The sequence below is a fragment of the Botrytis deweyae genome (assembly GCF_014898535.1).
Source record: "Botrytis deweyae strain B1 chromosome Unknown BDEW_013, whole genome shotgun sequence".
NCBI lineage: Eukaryota > Fungi > Ascomycota > Leotiomycetes > Helotiales > Sclerotiniaceae > Botrytis > Botrytis deweyae.
Genome location: NW_024066220.1, coordinates 863,036 through 884,449, shown reverse-complemented (window position 1 = coordinate 884,449; position 21,414 = coordinate 863,036). Strand labels below are relative to the sequence as shown.

Here is a 21,414-nt window from a genome sequence, read left to right as displayed (position 1 = left end):
ATACATCAGAGCTCTTAACCTTGCGGTAAGCTAGTACCATTATCTCTGAATGCCTTCATATTCTAGCCAATGTTTCCCGCTGTACCCTGTCAAGAGTCATACTTGAAACATGATCTAGAGTTTTAAGTTTCGAGCCGAAGCCTGAACATACTTGTTGTTACTAACGAGATCTTTCATATTGCAACTTGAGCTAATTACAGCTCTTCAATTGTATAGGGAGGCAATTGCCTAATGCTCTTGAATTATATAATAGATTCTAGCCACTTTAATCAAGATTCTCTAATAGAAGGCTAGGATTCTAAATTCTATGATTGTACGTTAGAATTGAAAATGAAAGAATGAACTCTGTAGAGAATATACATATTCTAAAATAGCAGAGAAAAGAATTCAATTTACAATAACTAGAATCTAGCTATATGAGTACGCAACCTATTATAGAATTTACTATAAATTACCTACTCTTATACCCTAAGAATCATACTTGCTCTACTCTCATGCTCTTTGGATTTCATATATTCGAATTTATCTATATGGAATCTATGATAGAATCTAACATATAGTAGTCAGAATCCAGAGAAGACAAAAACGACAAATTACTCTCATGCCACATAATTAGAAGACAATATACTCATATATTACAGAATCTATTATAGAATTTACCTTAAACTGAAAGATTGTAACTACTTTAAGCTAGAATTTCTAATGAAGGGGGGGATAGATCCTATGATGAAAGATTAGATTATATTATAGAAGAATATATCCTAAGATGAGAGATCAGATTCTACAAACCCACCCCAACTTCCCATCTAAATCCTCTAAATCTCTCCCAGGAAACAAAACAAACTATATTCCCGCTACTAAAGACTTACTCATATATCTTTAATACAGATTCCATTATAGATTTCCAGAGACACAAGAATAGAAAATATATATATCTCATAATATATAATATCCAAGTAATTAAAAAACATATAGAGAATAGAAAAGGAGTTTATCGTAGTATTCAATTATAGATATAATATAACCAATAGATTTTTTTATTCTCTTCAAGATAAATTCATCATTACAAACCCAGCAATACTCCTCCTATTCACCTCTCCAACCCAATCAAATAACAATAATGCAATATTCACCCCTAAAGCGATTTTCGTTACTAACGTATACCCTTTAAACCCTATAAACTAACACGTAGAAATCGTCATACAACTTGAAAAGACGCTCAATTCACCCATACACCCATATCACACATTAAAATGACACACCACACACCCAACATCTATCTATTCATCAAAGATTCATTAATATCATTATATTTCCGCTACTCAATTCCCGATTATCTCAATCAGCTTAATGAATCCACCCCCTCCCTACCTAGGTACATTGTATCATTCATTTCACCAACCCTAAAGTGGAGTGCGGGGTATAACTCAAGCTAACCATTCCATCATACAACCCATACTTGCGACTGCAAAATGCCAACCAACTAGCCCGATTTAAATTGCCGTTTGTATCATTCATTGATGAAGTTGCGATTTCCATGTCATTTTCAGCTGAGACATCATTATGCGCCGATTATATGCATGCTGAGTACGTGCAGATTCTCAGACTCCTGTTCAAATGTAGCACGAGAGATTGAGGTATTAAGCCACGAAGAGCATCAATTAGGCCCATCTCGAACTCTCCCTTTCTGCCTCTAATCTAGCAATTCTGGCCTCGTCAGTGTCATCTCCGCCATCCCTATTTGCTACACCGCCTCGCTTGCCCCTCTTCCTTCCCTTCTTCCCACTACTGTCATCAATGTCATCACGGCTCCTCTTTCTACCGGTGCCAAAAGCACTTGTGAGACCTGCAATACGTTGTGCTTCTTTCAGTAATCTTTCTCTATTACGTGCTTCTCGCTCCAAGGTATGTGGGTCGACATCTTCTCGTTTCTTCTCGGGGCGTTCTTTTTCTTGATCACGGGAGGATGTAGTATTTCGCTCTGAATCTCTACGAGAGCTGCGAGATTCAGTGTGATGACTTGAACGATCCTTCTCGCGTTTACGATCACGGTCCCGCTGACCACCTTTCGGTCCGGTAGGGATATTTAGGGGCATATCGATGTCTTTAGAGGATCTGTTGCGAGAGCTTGCGCCTTTGATTTCAATGCCATTAAGTCCATTGGAGATGAGTGACAATTTTCTAGGCGCATGACCTGGTTCAGTAGGAGTTTGAAGGGGAGTGTCCCCTTTTACCCTCTCCTCAGCGTCACGAGATGCATGTCGGCTTTGTCTATGACGATGTTCCCTTTCACGGTCACGTTCGCTACGTTCGCGTTCTCGACTTCTGGAACGTTCATCACGGTGAGAACGATGGCTAGAACGATGCTTATGAGACGAAGACCTGTGTTTGTCATCATCTCTTTCTCTATCACGATATTTATCGCGATCGCGACGGCTGTTTCTATGACTTGATCTCTTTGACTCCTGTGGTGAGGCTGATCTAGATCTATCTTCGTCATCTCTTCTCCTTTCATCTTCATTCTTTTTCTCGGGCTTAGCATCTTTTGCATTACGCGAGGGATCTGCTTCATTCTCGAGTTGACGACGTCTACGCTCCTCTCGCCTCTTTTCTCGTCGCCGCTCACTTTCTTCCTCGTCTTCAGAGCGAGATCGAGAAGCGGATCTATGTCTGCGCCTATGACGTCGTTCTCTACTTCTGTCTCTCTTGTGATCTTTAGATTTGGACCTTGATCTTGATCTTGCTTTCTCCTTCTGTTGTGAGGGAGACCTAGTTCGTCCTCTATCTTGTGTGGCAGATTCTGGTGCTACACTAACACCGCTAATACTACCTCGCGCACTAGCGCCAGCTTTACCCGCGATGGAAAAACTGTGAATTCTAATATGGGGAAGGGCTGGTTTTGGTCCCTCGCGCATAGCTTTCGGTCCAGTGGGTGCGTTGATAGGTACGTCAACAGGCTTCACAAATGGAGGTTGCATGGCAGAGAAACTCCCACCACGACCACCACGTGATTGTGAAAATCCACCTCTCGGGTGGCCAAAATAGCGCATATTTGGATCTACAGGGGACATAGCATTGAAACCATCTCCAATCATGGGCATCGGTGCAAAAGCGGCAGATTCATTTGCCTCCAGTGATTGTATGGGTTGTGGGGTAAAGTCATCATTCCCAAATCCCGAAGAGACATCTTGTGCGGCATCTTCTGGGTCTACTTGGTGTTCTTTGTCGTCCTTAATCGCAGAAAGTTCGGCACTCTGAGTTTTAATGCTGCCAGCACCGCCTTCTGCTTCGTTCTTAGGGGTTTCTTGGCGTAATTCTCTGCCAAACTCATCGACTTTAGGCGCGCTTCCAGATTCATCATCTTCCTTCGGATTTGCAGAAATTGGATCATTTTCATTATATGATTCAGAAGATTGCTGACCTTGGCCAAATAGCTGCTGTGAGTTATGGGAGTGATCATTAAAACCATGTCCATAGCCACCCCGATTTTGTTGCCAGCCACCTCTGCCTCTACCTCGTCCACGGCCTTGGAATTGTGAATAACTGTTTTGATGGTCATTGTACTGATTTGCGCGTCCATAATTACCTTGGTTAAATCCTGCAGCATTTTGTGGAAAACCAGAATTATTTGCTCCATAATCACCAGGGCCCATGCCAGCAGCATTTGGATGATTGAAATTATCTGGTCCGACATTCCATGATTGTTGGGGATTCCACCCATTATTGAAACCAGAATTTACACCGCCATCGAAGTTTCCCATACCCATACCGATGTTCATGCCATTCATGCCCATGCCTGCCCCACCAAAGCCACCATTCATCATCATATTTTGCATTGTCATTGGATCCATACTCATCCCTGGCATTCCTGCAATAGTAGTTAGTGTTCCATTCGCTATAAAGTTTGTTCACAAACATACCCATCATGGGAAAACTCCCGAAACTTCCTGGAGCCATCCCATTCTGCATTGCCATCATCATTTGCATGGGATTGAAATCGCCAGAAAAGCCCATGCCGGGAAAGCCACCAGAGGAAGACTGATCAAACCCGAAACCACTTCCAAAAGCCGCATTTTGAGCTGCGCCGTCTTGGCCCTCTTTCTCTGCAGTGTCATTCTCCTCGCCCTTGTCACCGTCAACTGGTGCATCTACCTGCTTGGCATCCTCATCAGACTCTTGTCCAGGCGCAATCTCCTAATCAGTGTTAGTTTCCATAAGTCCCATTTATAGCTGTGATCCTGTAATCATACCTCAATCGAGGGCTGTGGAACATCGTGCGCTTCAGATTGTGCTTCCTCCGATGCGCCGGCTTCTGCCGATGCGATAATACTCTCCGCAGGTTTAGCAGACTCGGTATCTGTCTGTACTTCGTTTGAAGACGCAGTGTCGTCCTGTACGTTTGGAGTGCTATCAACAGGTCCGGCTAAACTGTTCGACTCTGTTGGAGTTGGTAGAGCGTCTGCAGGTGTAGCTGGCGGCGTTTCTTTACTTTGCTTAGCTGCGGCATCAACGCGCTTCTTCTCCTCTGTTCTCAAAAAGACCTTGATCGTGGTTCGTAATGATTTGTGAGGTTTGCAATCCTCCGAAGCCACTGGTGTGTGTTCGCAGACCGGACAGGAAGAAGGAAGAGTAGAATGACCTTTGACAAGTTAACAACTGGCACTGTTCGATGCGCAAATGGTGAGCTTACAAGTCTCGCAGATAGCCTGGTCACAACAAGGCATACGAAAAGCATTGACTGCTAATTTGCTACATATGGCGCATCGCAGCTTGATTGGGATCTCATCTTGAGATAGAGAGCTGGAGCAGTGTGAGCCATTGTCAAATTTTACTGTAACTTTTGGAAAACATACCTGATGAGTTCAGCTTGAGCTGCAGTAGGCGCAGACATATTGATCTTCCTGACCCGAAATTCCAAGATCGAAATATATGTACGCACTGATTAATGCTGGTTTATTGTAAACCTGATATTGAGGTAGGAAAGAAAGGGTAAAGGAATGGACGGCTCTCTATTTGCATGAATGCAAAAAAGTCATTCAAAGAGGCTCATGGTATTAATGAAGATGTTGAGTTTGACAATGGTCGCGTTTGCATTTGCGACGAGGCGGATGTCAAGTTTTTAGCTTGCTGCCCATACATAAATTGATGGCAAGGTGGTCGGCAATTAAACTTTTTAGTTCCGAGCAGTGATATGCCACTCACGTGATAATACCATATCTGTACTGTAGAGAGGGAGGATGATCTGATTAACGTATGGATTGTATTGTACAAACATTGGCTGCTGCAATTGCCTACTAAGTAGATGTTAGATGTTTTCTCACCGTTTTTGAGCAACAGTACAGCGGCCTATGAGCACACTGCTGATTCTCTATTCAACGATGATTGATGATTCTCTATTCAACGATGATATCCATGATGATTCACCCGGAATTGATGGAACCTTGGAAGTTGTTGTTGTGGCTAAGGATGCTGACTAACATGAAGTGGCTTGAGAAATGAACGATCTTTCCAAGATTGCCTCTAGCTGCCCTTAGCTGTCGTATAGTACCTTGGACTTATTAGAAACTTTCCCTTCTACACGTCTCCCTCATTGTTACTTTCTTTTTCCTATTTCCATCCTCTTAATAATGTCACATTGATCAACTTACTTTTCATCATGTTTCTAGGTCAAGTTTCGTGGCTAGATATTGTCGTCTATCTATTCTTCCTCACACCTCAATTGATCACCCATGTCGGCTTCATTCAGACTGCTAATTGTGGTCTGCAAGCATTGCCATTTTTGTGTATAATACATCCAAGTCCAAGACACATTATAGACACTATACTGACAGCCACGCAGTAATCAATCTTCCTCTATCATTCGTTAAGGAACGTTTCTTTACACCTCGTGAGCAACGATCACCTTTTGTCCAACAGGCCTCATGGTTTGAAGATATAGTCATCCGTTGTGTCCGTTATGCTTTTGCTTACATCCCAGCAAATATTGGCCGAGTCTTCTTCTCAAAAGGTGTTGCACTGCCATTCTTTAAGTTTCGCATGTTTCGTCATGGGTATGCTGAATCTCCAATTCATTGGAATGAGGTCGACCAGGTAATTTTCACATGCTCTCCATCGTCGATAACCTCAAAGTAATTCAAGTTTATAGGACAATGTGAAAGGAATTTGGATCATTGCGGACAAAACGAAGGAACCAGACATTGTAATCTATTATGCTCATGGTAGGTGTAGTTGTTTTATGATTTAACCTCGAAATTGCTAAAGAGTTTTTAGGTGGCGGATTTGCAATGGGATCAAGCTATTTCTATCTCGAATTTCTTCTTGCGTGGTTGAATCTTCTCAAAGACTCTAGGAAATTTCGAAATCCTGCCATCTTCGCATTGGAGTATAGCTTGGTACCCGATGAATCATATCCAACTCAGCTTCACGAAACCTTTGCTGGCTACAAGTATGTTCTGTCAATGACCGACGACCCCTCAAAAATTTGTGTCAGTGGCGATTCAGCTGGAGCAACATTGATTCTCAGCTTGCTTCTCCACATCGCCAGGCCAGATATTGCCAACTCGGATCCAAGCATTGAAAGAGTACATACTGAAACCCCTGCGATGGCTGTTTTGATATCCCCTTGGACGACCCTCGAATCACCACAACATAAGAATACTTCAAGCGACTATTTAGATGCGGATAGCTTACATCTTTATGCTCATCAATACGCTGGATCTCGAGCTTCTGTCTTGGATCCTTCAATCTCACCAGGAGCATGTAAAGATTTGGACTGGTGGAGAATGGCCAGTCCAACCAGAGGTTTCTTCATCACTTATGGTTCGGAAGAGGTATTTGCGCCAGAGACTCGTGATCTCATTATGCTTCTCAAAAAATCAGGAAAGGTGGAAATCCGAGGACAAGAACAAGTAGGTGGCATTCACGCATGGCCTGTTGCCGCTTTATTCTTAAGTAGTACTTCGGCGGCGAGGCGAAAGGGGTTACGCATGCTTGTGAGTGAGATAGGCGAACGAATGGGAAAGGCACATTGAGGTTCCTGTTTCACGGGGAATTTTTTTTCGGCCCCTTCAGAATTAATGAACAATGTTAAAAAAAAATTGCTTGGATGGAAAGGGCGCGATACAATCATAACTCTCTACTGGACGTAGATGTGGACCTCATATCGGGAAGAGCGAAATTTTCCTCAATACCACAAGCCCAACCGCAAGATAATGGGTTAGCTAAATGGCAGTCAAAGTGTTTCAAATAGATAATTACCACGGCAGGACCGGCGAGATAAGTCATGACCTTGAAAGCTTTCAAATTACCCCCAGCTTGAGAGGTCAAATACGGATCTTGAACCAAAGTCGATACAAAAGTCTCAAAGATCAACAGAAACTGTGCAAATCTCATCGATAGAGATGGAATTACGGAATGCAGAAAAATCATAGCACCGTAATCACGATAGGTATTGGATCAGTGGGCGAGCAAAGAGTTAATCGGATTTACACACTATAAATAAAAAAGTATAATTGCGTCTTTGGTCCATAAAGTTTATAGCTAGGTATCTAACTAGTACATACGAATAAGAATTTCCAATTGTAAGATCTTATATACTTTGAAGTGTCACTTACGGTATCCACGTACATGTATTGTACTAGCAACAATAAACTTTCATTACTAGGTAGGTAGGTATTAGCAGAATTTTTCATAACAAGCTTTGCAACGGCCGATCTTCGGCAAATACTGGATATTCCTCCTCTACTCTACAATACGTGATAAAAAATTATACTGTAGATAGGTACCTAGGTACTAGGTGTATTCAACAAGAAACACTAGGTACATCTCAAAGAAGAATCTTCGCATGTAAAAAAGGAATCCAAGTATATATCTAATCTATATATATATATATATATATATATATATATATATAAATACCTACATATACAATTTTGAAAATATTTCTATCATATACCAACCAGTACCTAGGTAGTTATTAGATACCTACCTATCGAGCTACTGTACCTTAGTTTGATATAAGTCTTACGATAAAAGCGAAAGTGTACGAGTAATCTTACATTCAGCCCTATACGTAGATAATCCGAGGATATGAATGGATACCTAGTAGGTATCCGAATCTTGACACTGGTGGTGCATCCATTCCCAAGCTCGGAGATTCGGCGCACTAGGTATTAGGTATGTATAGTAGTAAGTAGTGAGTAGTAAGTAGTAAGTAGTAAGTAATAAGTAGTAAGTAGTAAGTAGTAAGTAGTAAGTAGTAAATAGTAAATAGTAAGTAGTAAATAATAAGTAGTAAGTAATAAGTAGTAAGTAGTAAGTAGTAAGTAATAAGTAGTAAGTAATAAGTAGTAAGTAGTAAGTAGTAAGTAATAAGTAGTAAGTAGTAAGTAGTAAGTAGTAAGTAGTAAATAGTAAGTACCTTAGTGGGGGTTGCTGGTTTTTAATTATAGTGTATAAATTGTATTTAAAAGAAAAGATTATATATATAAAATAAAACTGTGTATAAAAAGCAAAACTGTATACAAAAGCAAAACTGTATACGCGAAGCAAAACTGTATACGCGAGGCAAAACTGTATACACAAGGCAAAACTGTATATACAAAAAAACTATATATAAAATTAAATTATAATTATAATATTACTATATTAGGAAGATAATATTGTATTAAAAAGATAATACTATATTAGAAAAATAATACTATATTGGAAAGATAATACTATATTGGAAAGATAATACTATATTAGAAAAATAATACTATATTAAAAAATTAGTATTATATTAGGAAATTAATATTAATTTAGATGAGATATATATTAATAAAAATGAATTTGATTATGTAATCTAATTTAATTGAATTTGATTATTAAAAAAATTATATGGGATAGTAGCGTAGTGGTAGTATATATTACTTATAATTTGAAAAAGATTAAGAATAAAAAGATTAAGAATAAAAAGAATAAGAAGAATAAAAAGAATAAGAAGAATAAAAAGAATAAGAAGAATAAAAGAATAAAGAATAAAGAAGAATAAAAAAAGAAGAAGAATAATACTAATATTTTTTAGGGAAAAAAAAAGTGGGGATTATTTTATTTTTATTTATTTATATATAGTTTTATTTCGTATATACAGTTTTACTTCCATATACAGTTTTACTTCCATACACAGTTTTACTTCGCATACACAGTTAACTTCCCTATACAGTTTTATTTTCATACACAATATTTATTTTAATACTGTATTCGAATCTATTATAATACTAAATATAACTCTGTGAATACACCAAATTTTGCACATCACAGTTCTAATAAATTTTTATAGTTGAGACACTATAATAAAAAACCAGCAACCCTCACTAAGGTAGTAAGTAGTAAGTAGTAAGTAGTAAGTAGTAAGTAGTAAGTAGTAAGTAGTAAGTAGTAAGTAGTAAATAATAAATAGTAAGTAATAAGTAGTAAGTAGTAAGTAGTAAGTAGTATATATACTAATGTTTTCAAATATATAAGTCGGTTACCCTACTTTCGGGCCAACAGGGTTTTGAGCCACCCTTTTACACCAAAAATCACTTTTTAGGCCTATTAATATCTCTATCAATATATAATATAATTCAATGAAAATTTGTATATATATAATTTAGATCGATTTAAGCTTATTCTGAAATTTTTAGATTTTTAGGATTTTTCTGTATTGAGAGCTAGAGCTTCAAAATATCGATTTTCAAATTTGTATGGGAATCACATACAAATTTAGAATTTTTATAAAACCTTTAATAACTTTTTAACAACAATTATTAAAAGAAAACTATATATATTTCTGAGATATTTGAGCTTGAATCTATATAGAAATTCAAAAAAAAATTCAAAAAAATTAACAGATATAGAGATATAGTATACAGTGAGTTTAGAGTAGTATAAATAATCCCTGTCATTTTGAGGGTACCCCTTTAAATATTTATTTATGAGAATTTTTTTATTTTTTCTGAATCTATTATATGAAATATATTATAAAGTGATAGTGAAATTTTACAATATATTTTTAGCAATTTTTATTCGAAAGTTATTAAAGATTTTATAAAAGTTTCAAATTTGTATGTGATTCCCATACAAATTTAAAAATCGATATTTTGAAGCTCTAGATTTCAATACAGAAAAATCCTAAAAATCTGAAAATTTCAGAATAAGCTTAAATCGATCTAAATTATATATATACAAATTTTCATGAAATTCTATCCATAAATGAGAGAGTTAAAATTTCCATTTTTGGTGTAAAAAGTGGCCCAAAAGGGGGGTGGCCAGAAAGTGGGGTATCCGACTTATTAGGTATATACGTAGGTAGCATACGATATCTTGACGAATCGAATTTCTAATAATTTTTTGATGAATTTTTGATGAATTTTTGATATGTTGAGTTTTTCCATATATGTATGTATATATGTATCCATGTATGTATGTATGTATGTGTTGTATCTAGTGGGTAGGATATGATTCTCAATAGATGAAGGTATCTAGGTATGGTATCGCTAGAAAAGAGAAAGAGAAAGAGAAGAAAAAAGAGAAGAAGAAAGATCGTCGATCACTCACTCACTCACTTTGCACCGTACCCACCAATCACACACGCCATGAAATCTTACATCATAGCCACGAGCGCGGTTTCCACCCCCTCGACAATTTTACCCAAACGGGTAAAAACGTCAAACTTTAGTCGCGCCTAGGTGAAACTAAGAGGGGAAGGGAGAAAAAAAAAGATTTTATCTTATCACAAACTTGTCGGACACGTTACTTGGGTAGAAATTTGCTTCCGCTTTGAACTCTCCACAACTTTTTATATCGCATCGCATCGCATCTCATCTCATCTCATCTTCTCTCCTCCTCGTACCCACGTTTGCGCACTCATCACACTCCTGACCGAGAAATTTTTGTATAGAAATATAACGTACCGTGGGAATCCCTGTATTTATCATTCGTATCGTATCGTATCATATCATATCATATCCCATCATGTCTCCCAGCCAAGACACTCCTCCATCGGAGCACACCCCCAACAAGACCTCCTCCCCATTCTGGGAAATCAAGCCCATCCCCGGAAAAGGCCAAGGCGTTCTCGCAACGCAGGTCATCCCCCCAGGAACCCTCCTCTTCGCCGAAAAACCCCTCCTCACAACCGAAACCCTCACCTCCCCCTCCACCACCGAAAAGCAACTCGCGCAGCTCCTGCGGGCCCTCCCCAAAGAATCTCAACGCGCCTATCTCTCCCTCCACAACAATTACCCCGGCCAAGGTTCCCCCCTCACAAACATCATCCGCTCCAACGCGTACCCCCTCGGCCCCAACTCCCCCATCGGCGGCATCTTCAAAGACATCTCCCGCATCAACCATTCCTGTCTCCCCACCACCCAACACTCCTGGAACCCCAAGCGTCAGGAATTTCTCGTTCACGCGGTCCGGGAAATCCTGCCCGGAGAAGAAATCACTACTTCCTATCACGTGGGCGGTCCCTCTTCAGAACGCAAAGCCGAATTAAAAGAATTCTTCAAATTCGACTGCACATGTTCGCTCTGCACGCTTCCACCCGCCGAGCTTAAAAAATCAGACGCCCGACTCATCCGTGCAGCCGCTCTAGATCAAGCAATCGGTCATGCGGAAACAGTTATGAAGAACCCGGAAAAGGTGCTCAAGTCGTGTAAATCTCTCGCGACGATTTATCGGGAGGAAGGCATCAGAGATCAGAGAATCGGGAGAGTCTACTGGGATGCGTTTCAGATTTGTAATCGCCATGGGGATTTGGCGCGGGCGAGCGCGTTTGCGAAAAAGTATAGAGAGAGTAAGGTGCTTGGAGAAGGAGAGGATAGTGAGGGCGCGGTGGAAGCGTTGGTGTTTATGAAGGATCCGAAGAAGGATGATAGTTATGGGGGGACGCAGAGGTGGAAGAGTAAGGTGGAGGATATTCCGAAGGGGGTGAGTGATGAGGAGTTTGAGAAGTGGTTGTGGAGAGAGTAGATGTTTGGTCCGGATTGTAGTTCTTTGCGGTTCGGCTGGGTTGGAGTTGCATTGGTGTTATGGATGCTTTTGGGTAAAGATTGGTCGAGATCATAGATCTATCTTGGTTTGGATTCGCATCAAAGATGCCCCGTGTTTTCTTATCCGGATTACATATTCGATATATACTCCATCATATAGACATCGAGAGTCGCGATATATAGATAAAAATGTTCCATAGTCGCAGCAAGCCCACGAACATCTTTGTATAGAATTGGAACCAAAGTATAAAAATGTCAAAATTCGTATCTCATAAATTCCACTGTGGACAAAAAAATAAATGACTAGGTATCATCGAAAACAAGCGACGACAGCCTCAGTACCGAGTAGTCATCCATATCCATATTCGTGAATATGAAAGAGCGCCTCGTACAATCTCCCCGCCTATTGGTCCCCCGTCAGCTGACCCCACCAATGATATTTCTCCAGGAATTATTTGCAGATACCTAGGTATGTTATGTACCTGGAAAAATAGCTTTCTGCGCGAATTTATTTATTTCCTATGAACGGAACAAATATTCTCGTTTTAAGGAGGATGGAATTGTCGGGATTGAAATTCTTAAATGTTGAGATTCGGGTGATGCATTTGGGGTGAGATCTGAGATCTACTGTAAAGTTAATGGATCTTGCAGAACGAGAATGGGACTTGGAGATTGCGATGTGGTATCTATATCATTACTCACTCATAGAACAGGACAAGGTTTGTTTTGCGATTTGCAATTTACATTGAATTACTATATTCCGAGCTCAAGATATCACCATGCCAGTACGCGCAAAGTATGCGAATCAAGTCAAGAGTCTGGAGGTATCTAGCATATATACAGTATTTCTACCATCTATCAACATATGCCCCATCATCTTATTCCAACTATCTCGACGATTTTTCCAATAACCAGGACATCCCATTCTTACAATCCTCTATAAACTTCTTTGTAAATTCCGCTTCGGGAAAGTATGACCAAAACCCGTGCGGTAAGCCCGGGTATATATCTGTCTTGGTTTCAACTCCGCTCTCTTTTAATATATCTTCGTATGTAAATCCTTCATCGCGTAGAGGATCCATACCACAAATCTGGAAATATGTCGGGGGTAAGTCCTTGTGAGATTCGAATAATATTGGGGTGAGTAAGTGTGTTGGTTCGCCTGCCGCATAGAGTCCTAATTTGTTAGAAATGATATATCTGGAGTGAGATGGAGTGTTTACTTACTGTCGAATGTTGCTGCGATTTCCCTGTTCAATAATGGAGCATCTTTGTTCTGTTCGAGACTCAAGTATGTGTCTTTGTACTTTTCTGGTACCACTTTATGGGAAACGACGGGAGGAATCGAGAGATAGACGCCAGTCAATGGTGGAGATAATTTCTCATCTCGATATAAATGTGAGACTATAGATGCAAAGTTGGCACCAGCTGAGATTCCTCCAACCAAAAAGCCCTTTGTTGGGTTGACTCCAAGCTCTTCCACATTCGAAGCAGTCTGTCGCATTCATTAGTATATATCCAGAAGCGTCAGATGCGACACAACACTTACCCATTTCAAAGCATCGTAAGCATCATTCACACCTGCAGGGAATGGATCTTCAGGCGCAAGTCTATAATCAACATTTATCGCCACTCCTCCCAGCTCCGTCCACTGTCTACATAGAACAGTTTCATTATCTAACCCACCTAAACAAAATCCACCTCCATGGTAGACTACAAAGACGGGACTACCTCCACTGGGAGGATTCTTCGGTTTGTGTATCCTGATTCCGATAGAGTGACCATCTCGAGCTGGTATTTGACGATCTTCTTCGATGAATGAAGCTTGATTTAATGATGCTGTGCTGGCTGCAACAAGTTCTTTCTTCGTCGCCAGGAGGCGTTTTCTTAGTTCTGGAACATCGGTATCGGCGTTAATCCTCCGCTTCACTGGTGAAATCTTCAAGATCTATGTCTTTTAGTATCAAAGTACGAGTAACAAATAGAATATATGTTACTATGTACCTCTTCTAATTCCGGATTGATATTGGCAAGACCGAGTAGGTATTCTGGAGAATGCATCTTGACAGTATTGAATATGAGTGTGTATGGAATGTCAAAATAGCAACATAAATAAGAAATATAAAGCTTTACGAAAGAAACCAAGGGCATGGAAATCCCGACTTTATTTCCTAGCTTCATGCCATTCCATTGGTATGAAATAGTCCCCGAGCACTAACGATCTGACTAGGACTAGGTAGTTGGGGCGCATCCCCACAACTTCGTGAGCATTACTACTTTGAGAAAGGCTACTTTCGACGGTACCACAGATGTGATCATAATATTTTGATCCATTGAAGAAGGAATGTAAGAATGATGACAGTTGATTCGTCCATTTGAATGAAGGATGTTCATTTCGATCGAGTGGAGAGACGATGTAAGACATGGAGGGAAAATCTCTTCAGAAGACCATCCTTCTTTTGCCATGAAGAATATTGCCATTGTCAATCCATGTAAGTTGAAGGAAACCATATAAAACCATATAAAACCAGTAGAATGGATTCCATGGATACACTCCATACCGAGCTTCCCGATTGAGGCCAAGGACCCAAAGTCTATCCTTGTAACTCATGCTCGGGACAAGAATTTGGATTTCCGAGGCATCGTCCGACCGTTCAATTCCCAAACTATGAAAGTCTCGTTCCCGATTAGTACCATCAACTGAACAGATGCTCCGCAAACGCGTAAGATAATCATTGTGACACTTAATCGGAACCATTCTATCGACCCTTGAAGCGGAACAAGGTTACATCAGACGAGGCTTATGAGAGTTAAACTTCGCTCATGTATCGTATAGTAGCTCGAATCGAAAGGCCGTGAACACAATGATTTCTCATTGGCTACTCGAGTACTCTGAAACAAACCTTCACAGTATCAACTCCTATCGATCCGCAATCTTCATAACGGTGGATGTGATAACAACTACATCCTGCAGGCTATTCGGGGAACTCAACGGCGATGCTTGCAAGGGTGGTGAGAATATTTTCTCGGTTTGCAGATCGGAAAAGGGGTTTTAAGGGTTAGAGTCGCGAGTGACTCGCAAGAGCTGGACGCGTTTGCTGACCCAATAGTTGGACGAGTGCTCCCTTACCGAGGAAAGAGAAGATGGTTATCTCTCACACTGGGTCCGTTGGGCAGCAAAGTTCTCTGTCGCTACCATCATACACCTCAATCGATATATGATTTTCGTAATCTTACAAATACGAGGTAAATGGAAATTTTGCGACGAAACACCTCCAGGCTCTCCAGGGCTCCCGAGGTCATCTCTATATAACCTCAAGCCACATGTGGCTGGTGAGCATGTCTTTTCGGTTCCACTTTGAACAATCAATCTCACTGTTCGTCCTATTATTGATATGTATCTACTCAGCCAGTATACTCTCATCATCAAAATGGTTAAATCACAGGTATCCATAGATAATCCGATCCGACATATGCAAAAGGATGTGAGTCCTGACTCATACCGTATGAGTCATACGGTGAAGTTTGATGTACATATACATCCATACCTATATAACCGGTAAGTACAGGTAATGGGCTCAGTCTCTGGCCAAGATACAAACACCTTTACACATTTCAAAATGAGTTCTGCATACTCCTCTGAACAAATTGACCTGTACGAAGAGTACATTTCTCTCCCCTCCAAATATCGACGGGGAAACAATCCTGCACTTACTCTCGACTATCTAACATCTCTACACATCCATCACATCTCCACTATTCCTTACGAAAATCTACTGCTACACTACTCACCCGATCACTCGGTATCTCTAGACCCTCAAGCACTCTTCACAAAAATCATAACCAACGCTCGAGGAAGAGGTGGATATTGTCTAGAAGGTAGCACATTTTTCAATCACGTGTTAAGAGCACTAGGATTCCAAGCATATACCGCCGGAGTCAGGATCAGACGTAGATCTACACACGATGGTGTTCCACGGGGGAATTACATCGGCTGGTAAGATTAGCACCCCTCACTTACCATAAAAACCCCTCGCTTACAACCCAAACCCAAACACAAACCCAACCTCCACCCCTCCAAACTAACCGCACTCCAGGTTCCACATCGTAAATATAGTCACACTCCCCAACACCCACAAATACATGATCGACGTCGCATTCGGCGGTGACGGAGCCACCAAACCCCTCCCCCTCATCCCCGGTCACACGATTCACAATCTCGGAACCCAGGAAATTCGTCTCGTGTACGAACCCATCCCGCAACAAACCGACCAATCGAAACCTCTCTGGATATATCAATATCGCAACGGACCCGACAAGGAATGGAATTCTTGGTACGCGTTCAACGAACATGAATTCCTGCCGGAGGATTTCGAAATCATGAATTATTTTGTGAGTACGAATATGAGCGAGAGGAATTTTCAGACGAAGAATGTTTTGATTGTGGCTTTTGTGACGGGGGAGGATGAGCATGGGAGGGAGAAGATTGTGGGGAAGAGAATGTTGATTAATGGGGATGTGAAGGAGAATATGGGTGGGAAGACGCGGTTGGTGAAGGTTTGTGAGAGCGAAAGTGAGAGGGTGCAGGTGATCAGGGAGTTTTTTGGGATTCGTTTGACGGATGAAGAGGTGGGTGCTATGAGAGGGAGGAATGTGGAGTTGAGAGGCTCTCATGCGTCGCTGGAAATTTCGGGAGTATAAACATCTCACTGTATTGGTATAAACCGATATGGCAAATGCAGTGAGGGAGAACACGATAACTCTCTAGAATTCTCTGCGAGAAATGAGGATAGAATTGTTGGGTGGTGAAACACTGTCTGCGATCACATCTTGCAATGATTAAGTATTTGATTCCTACCCTTTAGTGCGATGGGGCGATTTTGAGTGCGACAGCGCATGGTTAGATCCTTTCGCAAAACACCAATCCTCATAACTTCTAGCATCAGATCGTACCAAACCCATCGCATGACTCTTCCAAATCTAGCTACTAAAACCGCAGTTAGACGCGCCCCCGAGAAGAGAACCCGCCATTTAGATGCAAATGGGTGAACTACCCGGACCCTCCATCTCCAAGTCTCCAATTCCACAGACCTGGTTCTCCCCCAAAGAAAAAGGATAGAATCCTAACCAAAAATAATTAATCTACCTCGGGGTGTGGTTAGCTCTGCATTTATAAAATAAGCTTCTCAACAATCATTTAATTCCCCTAAACAAATCCCAATCCCTATATTAAAGAACAGTCAGTCGGTACAACTAATTAAATAAACAAATCTGAGGGTTCAAGATTGAAGGAGTGGAAATCTTGTCTAATATTTCGAGATTCCTAGTAATCTATGCGTATATAATACTGTACAAGTTTCCTTCACATTCCACCAAAAAAAACCCCCTATCCACTACCGTGCCGTGAGTTCAGACCAACATGTTGATAAGTATTATCCCACTAAATCGTATATTTGTTAGTAGATGTCTATCACAAAAGTCCTTATACCCTTGATTACAAAAAGCAAAAAAAAAAAAAGAAAAAAAGAAAAAAAAAAGCACAAAAAAACCACTCACAGGTGCACTATTAAGCAAATCATTCAATAACACATTATCCTGCACTTCATTCCCCATATCTCTATTCGAGCCATTCAACGCCGACGGATCTACCATATACCGCGTCGCCTCTGGATTAAAAGCCCAGTTCGAATTCGAGTCCATAGATTTTGAATTGCGATATGGATATGTTGTATTGGATGTTGAAGATTCTGAAGAAGGGGTATTTCCAGTTTGAGGCCAACTCAAGTCGGATTCAATTGTTTCGCTGCCTGAATCCCCTTGCGGATTTAGTTGTGGAGGGAAGTTTGCTGCAAAGGGGCAAGCAGATACTACTTTTGAGATGGCATCGTATGTTGGTTGTTGTGTGGCTTGTGGGGGCGTATTGGCAGATATGCTTCTTGTTTGACCGGTATCAATTGAGCTACGAGAAGACTCATCCTTTGGACCTTTTCTTCGGTAGCTATGAGGAAAAACGCAAAGACTCGGGTCGTCTACTTCTGGAGAGTTACGCAAATCATAAAGAATGTTTGCCATATCATTGCGATCGACTCTCTGTGTCTTAATTTCGAGTTCAAGTTGAGCAGTAAAGTGTTTTGCAATGATGTGCTTTTTCCCAACAGCCTTCATAGCTGACACCATAAACTCTAAATTGCTGGAACTTTGTGGGTTTGGTCTATCCTTTCTTGTATCCTGGAGGATAACACCAGAAGCAACATAAAGACAAAAGCCTATCCATGAACTCATCTATTTGACATTAAAATCTCTCTCACCAAAGTTTTATCGACGAGAGAACATACCTTGGATGCATCGAAATGACTTATAAGGCGCATCAGATTCGTTATTTCTTCGGCTGCCATCAAACTTCTCGCTTCGCTTTGGCTTATGAATGATTGACTGATATTTTCCCGCTCAGCAACCATGACTGCTCCTTGATGTAAACAGCTAATTCATTGTTAGAAAGTAACATTGTCATCTAGCATCGTACTTACATTGTTGCACAATGTATGTTCATATGGAAAAAGACAATGTTGGGATCCCTCAGTCCAGCAGGTAATCTGAGGTGATCAGGTAGAAACATGAATGTACTAGACAATATATTGTCCATTTTCCTGTGATTTTTCCAGAATGAACCGTTGGCGAGATCGTTGGCACCATCCTCTGGACCACTTTTAAGCGTGTGCTGGCTATTGCGACCGAACAGACATGCTGACAGGATAACTCCAGCAAAAGATGATATCGTGGAAGCACCCTCGGGAGTTAATGCCGCAGCCAACGAGCATGTGTTTTCCTTTACCCCTAAATCCCACGCATCATTGTTACATGGTAGGTTGGTGTCAATCTGCAAGTATTAGTCTAATGCTCTGTCAACGAAATCCATTCGTACCTTTTCCTCATCAAACATCATTGGCCATCCGGTAGCACAGCTAGACCATCTGTCACCATAGTAAGCTGCCCAGAATGTCCTTCGTCGCTCCTCCTGTTCGACCCAATCCTTCGATGGAGGTAGTAATTTCTTTCCTGCAAAAGGTCCCTCTGCATCAAGCCTTTGCAGTGAAAGCATATGACATAATCGTGCACTAGATTGTAAGTATGCAATTTTGAGATGCATTGTAAAACTTACCATCTTCCTGTACTCATCCATGCTCGACCAAAATAAGCGTTTGTGGCCTCGTAGTTACTAATGAGTGACCAAGCTTGAACGGCGGGTATGCACATCAAACCCTCTCCTTGTCCCTAAATCACATCAATATCAAGGAAGTACCTAGAATCAGTTCTTAAAAGACAAACCTTCATCTCCGTAATCTCAGCGTATCTTCTAGCTCTCTCGTAGAAGATTTCAGCATAACTCTGGTAGTTGTCCGAAAGTGCTGGTCCTGTTAGCTTTTGTGGTGCAAAAGGGGGGGTACATTCATACATGCTGCTACCGTCATCATAGCATATCGCAACGAAACCGGCGGTCTATGGTTTGTTGGCATATTCAGAGCGGCAAAGAATCGGCCCTTGTGTATCATAGGCAAAGTTGGATGAAATCTTTCGAAATATATTTGGAATCTGTTCCATCAGTACATGTATTTCCTTGCACCAAGAATTCAAACATACAGTTCATCCATGAGATTATCAGGAGGCAGAGGTTCTTGTAGTCCTAAACTTATGACATCTTGGGAAAAGTAGTCTCCAATTGGTACTGTAGATGCAGTCCCGACATTTCCACTCAAGATATCGTATCCTATATTTTGTATTCCCTCATCTGTGAAATTCATGTCCATATCCATATTCATAGCATTCCAGTCCGGTTGGGTATTTGTAATTGTATTTGTAATTGTATTCAAATTCCCATTCGTATTTAAATTCACGTTCATCTCAATCGCATTGATGGCATTCTTCGCATTATTCGCATTATTCGCAGCGAGTTGTTGCGTCTCTGCCACGAGCTGGGTTTCCACTTGTGCCAATCTAGCTTCCAATTCTTTCATATTTCTCCTCTTTGTACCTATGTTTCTCCTTCTCTCGGGATATTCGCACTCGTGTCTTAGTCTGCCACATGTCCCGCATTTGGGTTTTACTCGATCGCATTTCAATTTCCTCCGCCTGCACGATACACATGATATTGTCTTCTCTGCGCCTTTCTCTTTGACCTCTCCTGATGTGGTGTTGAGAGGATTATTTTGTGGTGCGGTCGCATCGTTTGTAGATGAGACTGATGCCTCTTGCTCCGGGGAAGTCGACATGGCACAGCTTCGACGATTGGTATATGGAGAGAGAGAAAAAAGAAAGACAGAAAGACAGTGAAAGAGATAGATTACCTGCAGCTTGTATCAAATTAAGAAGAGGAAAAGATTCATTAAACATAACAACAACAGCATTGAGAATCAAAGTCCTTTGCCGTGAACCTTAAAACGACTTGTTTGGCTAGCCAGATTTGATCCGTGATAAGTAAGCAAGCCAGAGACCTTTTCACGTCAATGACCGAATTAAGGTTTTCCTGATGTCGAGCATCCTTGTTCGATTCATGCAACCCTTGTTTGAGTACGAATTTCGATTGTCGCCTTGAATACTTGAACTACCTAGGTAGGTCCCTAGTACTTGCTGCCTATCCTCGTGATTGTGGTGGCCTTAAAATATCCATTCCAATTATTGGATCCCTCGATACCTGCCTGGTACGTACTCACTCGATCCTGGGAAGATTGACGTATATCACGTGATTTTGTTGCATATCTGACTTGAGATGAATAGGCTGTTTGAGGGAAAGTGTGAAGATTTCCCATCTTCTCGTCTGTGAAGCTCGTAAATGCTGGAATTTGATTGGGAAGGTTCACTCGACCTCCACTAATACCCACAGTATACCTCGCAGCTAATGTCGGATTATGATAACTTATTGACTTGTGAGCTTATCCTGTCTCTGCTGCGATGTCTACGATAGGTACCTAGTATACGATTAAGCATTCGCCTTCGTGGATATCATGCAAGTTTGCTTGCTGGGCTGGGCTGGGCTGGGCTTGGCTTATATGTTTATACTTTTGGCGTTAGTCTTGATTGATCTTTACATGACCCCTCTATCTCTATATAAATATCTATGTGGGTATGTAAATAAGTTAGTATATTAACATGTTAATATGTCAATATATCAATCTGTCGATAGGTATGTAAATATGACAGGAGAGATGTAATTCTATCCAAGTAAGTATATTTCATCTCGTCCCAAGATATTACTTATTATAACACTAGAGTCGGGGTCTAGATTCATAAGCAATTCCCCCATATATCTATCTAATCTAATCTAATCATCATCCTCTATCCACCTTCTCTCCATCCGAATCTATCATGATAAAAAAGAAAGACAACATCGAATTCTTCCACACAT

General features: G+C 40.8%; 7 protein-coding genes across 7 annotated transcripts; 3 read left to right on the top strand and 4 right to left on the bottom strand.

Annotated features, from left to right (window-relative positions):
- Window positions 1–1,060: 1,060 nt before the first annotated feature.
- EAE98_006397 (uncharacterized protein) lies at window positions 1,061–5,464 on the bottom strand. Its single transcript, XM_038954020.1, has 5 exons — window positions 4,854–5,464; window positions 4,691–4,800; window positions 4,251–4,639; window positions 3,921–4,194; window positions 1,061–3,868 (listed from the first exon to the last, which is right to left on the bottom strand). Exons 1-5 carry the CDS (start codon window positions 4,889–4,891, stop codon window positions 1,662–1,664), a joined length of 3,018 nt encoding a protein of 1,005 aa, XP_038809810.1. The 5' UTR covers window positions 4,892–5,464; the 3' UTR covers window positions 1,061–1,661.
- A 192-nt stretch (window positions 5,465–5,656) lies between these two features.
- On the top strand, window positions 5,657–7,031 carry EAE98_006396 (uncharacterized protein; the record flags this gene model as incomplete). The annotated part of the gene is made up of 4 exons (XM_038954019.1): window positions 5,657–5,783; window positions 5,840–6,090; window positions 6,146–6,218; window positions 6,271–7,031. 4 exons carry the CDS (start codon window positions 5,657–5,659, stop codon window positions 7,029–7,031), a joined length of 1,212 nt encoding a protein of 403 aa, XP_038809809.1.
- A 94-nt stretch (window positions 7,032–7,125) lies between these two features.
- On the bottom strand, window positions 7,126–7,392 carry EAE98_006395 (uncharacterized protein; the record flags this gene model as incomplete). The annotated part of the gene is made up of 1 exon (XM_038954018.1): window positions 7,126–7,392. The coding sequence occupies one exon, from the start codon at window positions 7,390–7,392 to the stop codon at window positions 7,126–7,128; it is 267 nt and encodes an 88-aa protein (XP_038809808.1).
- A 3,603-nt stretch (window positions 7,393–10,995) lies between these two features.
- On the top strand, window positions 10,996–11,994 carry EAE98_006394 (uncharacterized protein; the record flags this gene model as incomplete). Its single annotated transcript, XM_038954017.1, has 1 exon — window positions 10,996–11,994. One exon carries the CDS (start codon window positions 10,996–10,998, stop codon window positions 11,992–11,994), a length of 999 nt encoding a protein of 332 aa, XP_038809807.1.
- Window positions 11,995–12,901: 907 nt separating this feature from the next.
- On the bottom strand, window positions 12,902–14,075 carry EAE98_006393 (uncharacterized protein; the record flags this gene model as incomplete). The annotated part of the gene is made up of 4 exons (XM_038954016.1): window positions 12,902–13,191; window positions 13,242–13,509; window positions 13,564–13,962; window positions 14,019–14,075. The coding sequence occupies 4 exons, from the start codon at window positions 14,073–14,075 to the stop codon at window positions 12,902–12,904; spliced, it is 1,014 nt and encodes a 337-aa protein (XP_038809806.1).
- Window positions 14,076–15,634: 1,559 nt separating this feature from the next.
- Window positions 15,635–16,715, top strand: EAE98_006392 (uncharacterized protein; the record flags this gene model as incomplete). Its single annotated transcript, XM_038954015.1, has 2 exons — window positions 15,635–16,011; window positions 16,112–16,715. 2 exons carry the CDS (start codon window positions 15,635–15,637, stop codon window positions 16,713–16,715), a joined length of 981 nt encoding a protein of 326 aa, XP_038809805.1.
- Window positions 16,716–16,988: 273 nt separating this feature from the next.
- Window positions 16,989–20,551, bottom strand: EAE98_006391 (uncharacterized protein). The gene is made up of 9 exons (XM_038954014.1): window positions 19,653–20,551; window positions 19,468–19,604; window positions 19,341–19,420; window positions 19,174–19,286; window positions 18,937–19,129; window positions 18,542–18,891; window positions 18,350–18,494; window positions 17,571–18,296; window positions 16,989–17,454 (listed from the first exon to the last, which is right to left on the bottom strand). Exons 1-9 carry the CDS (start codon window positions 20,279–20,281, stop codon window positions 17,401–17,403), a joined length of 2,427 nt encoding a protein of 808 aa, XP_038809804.1. The 5' UTR covers window positions 20,282–20,551; the 3' UTR covers window positions 16,989–17,400.
- Between the last annotated feature and the right edge of the window lie 863 nt (window positions 20,552–21,414).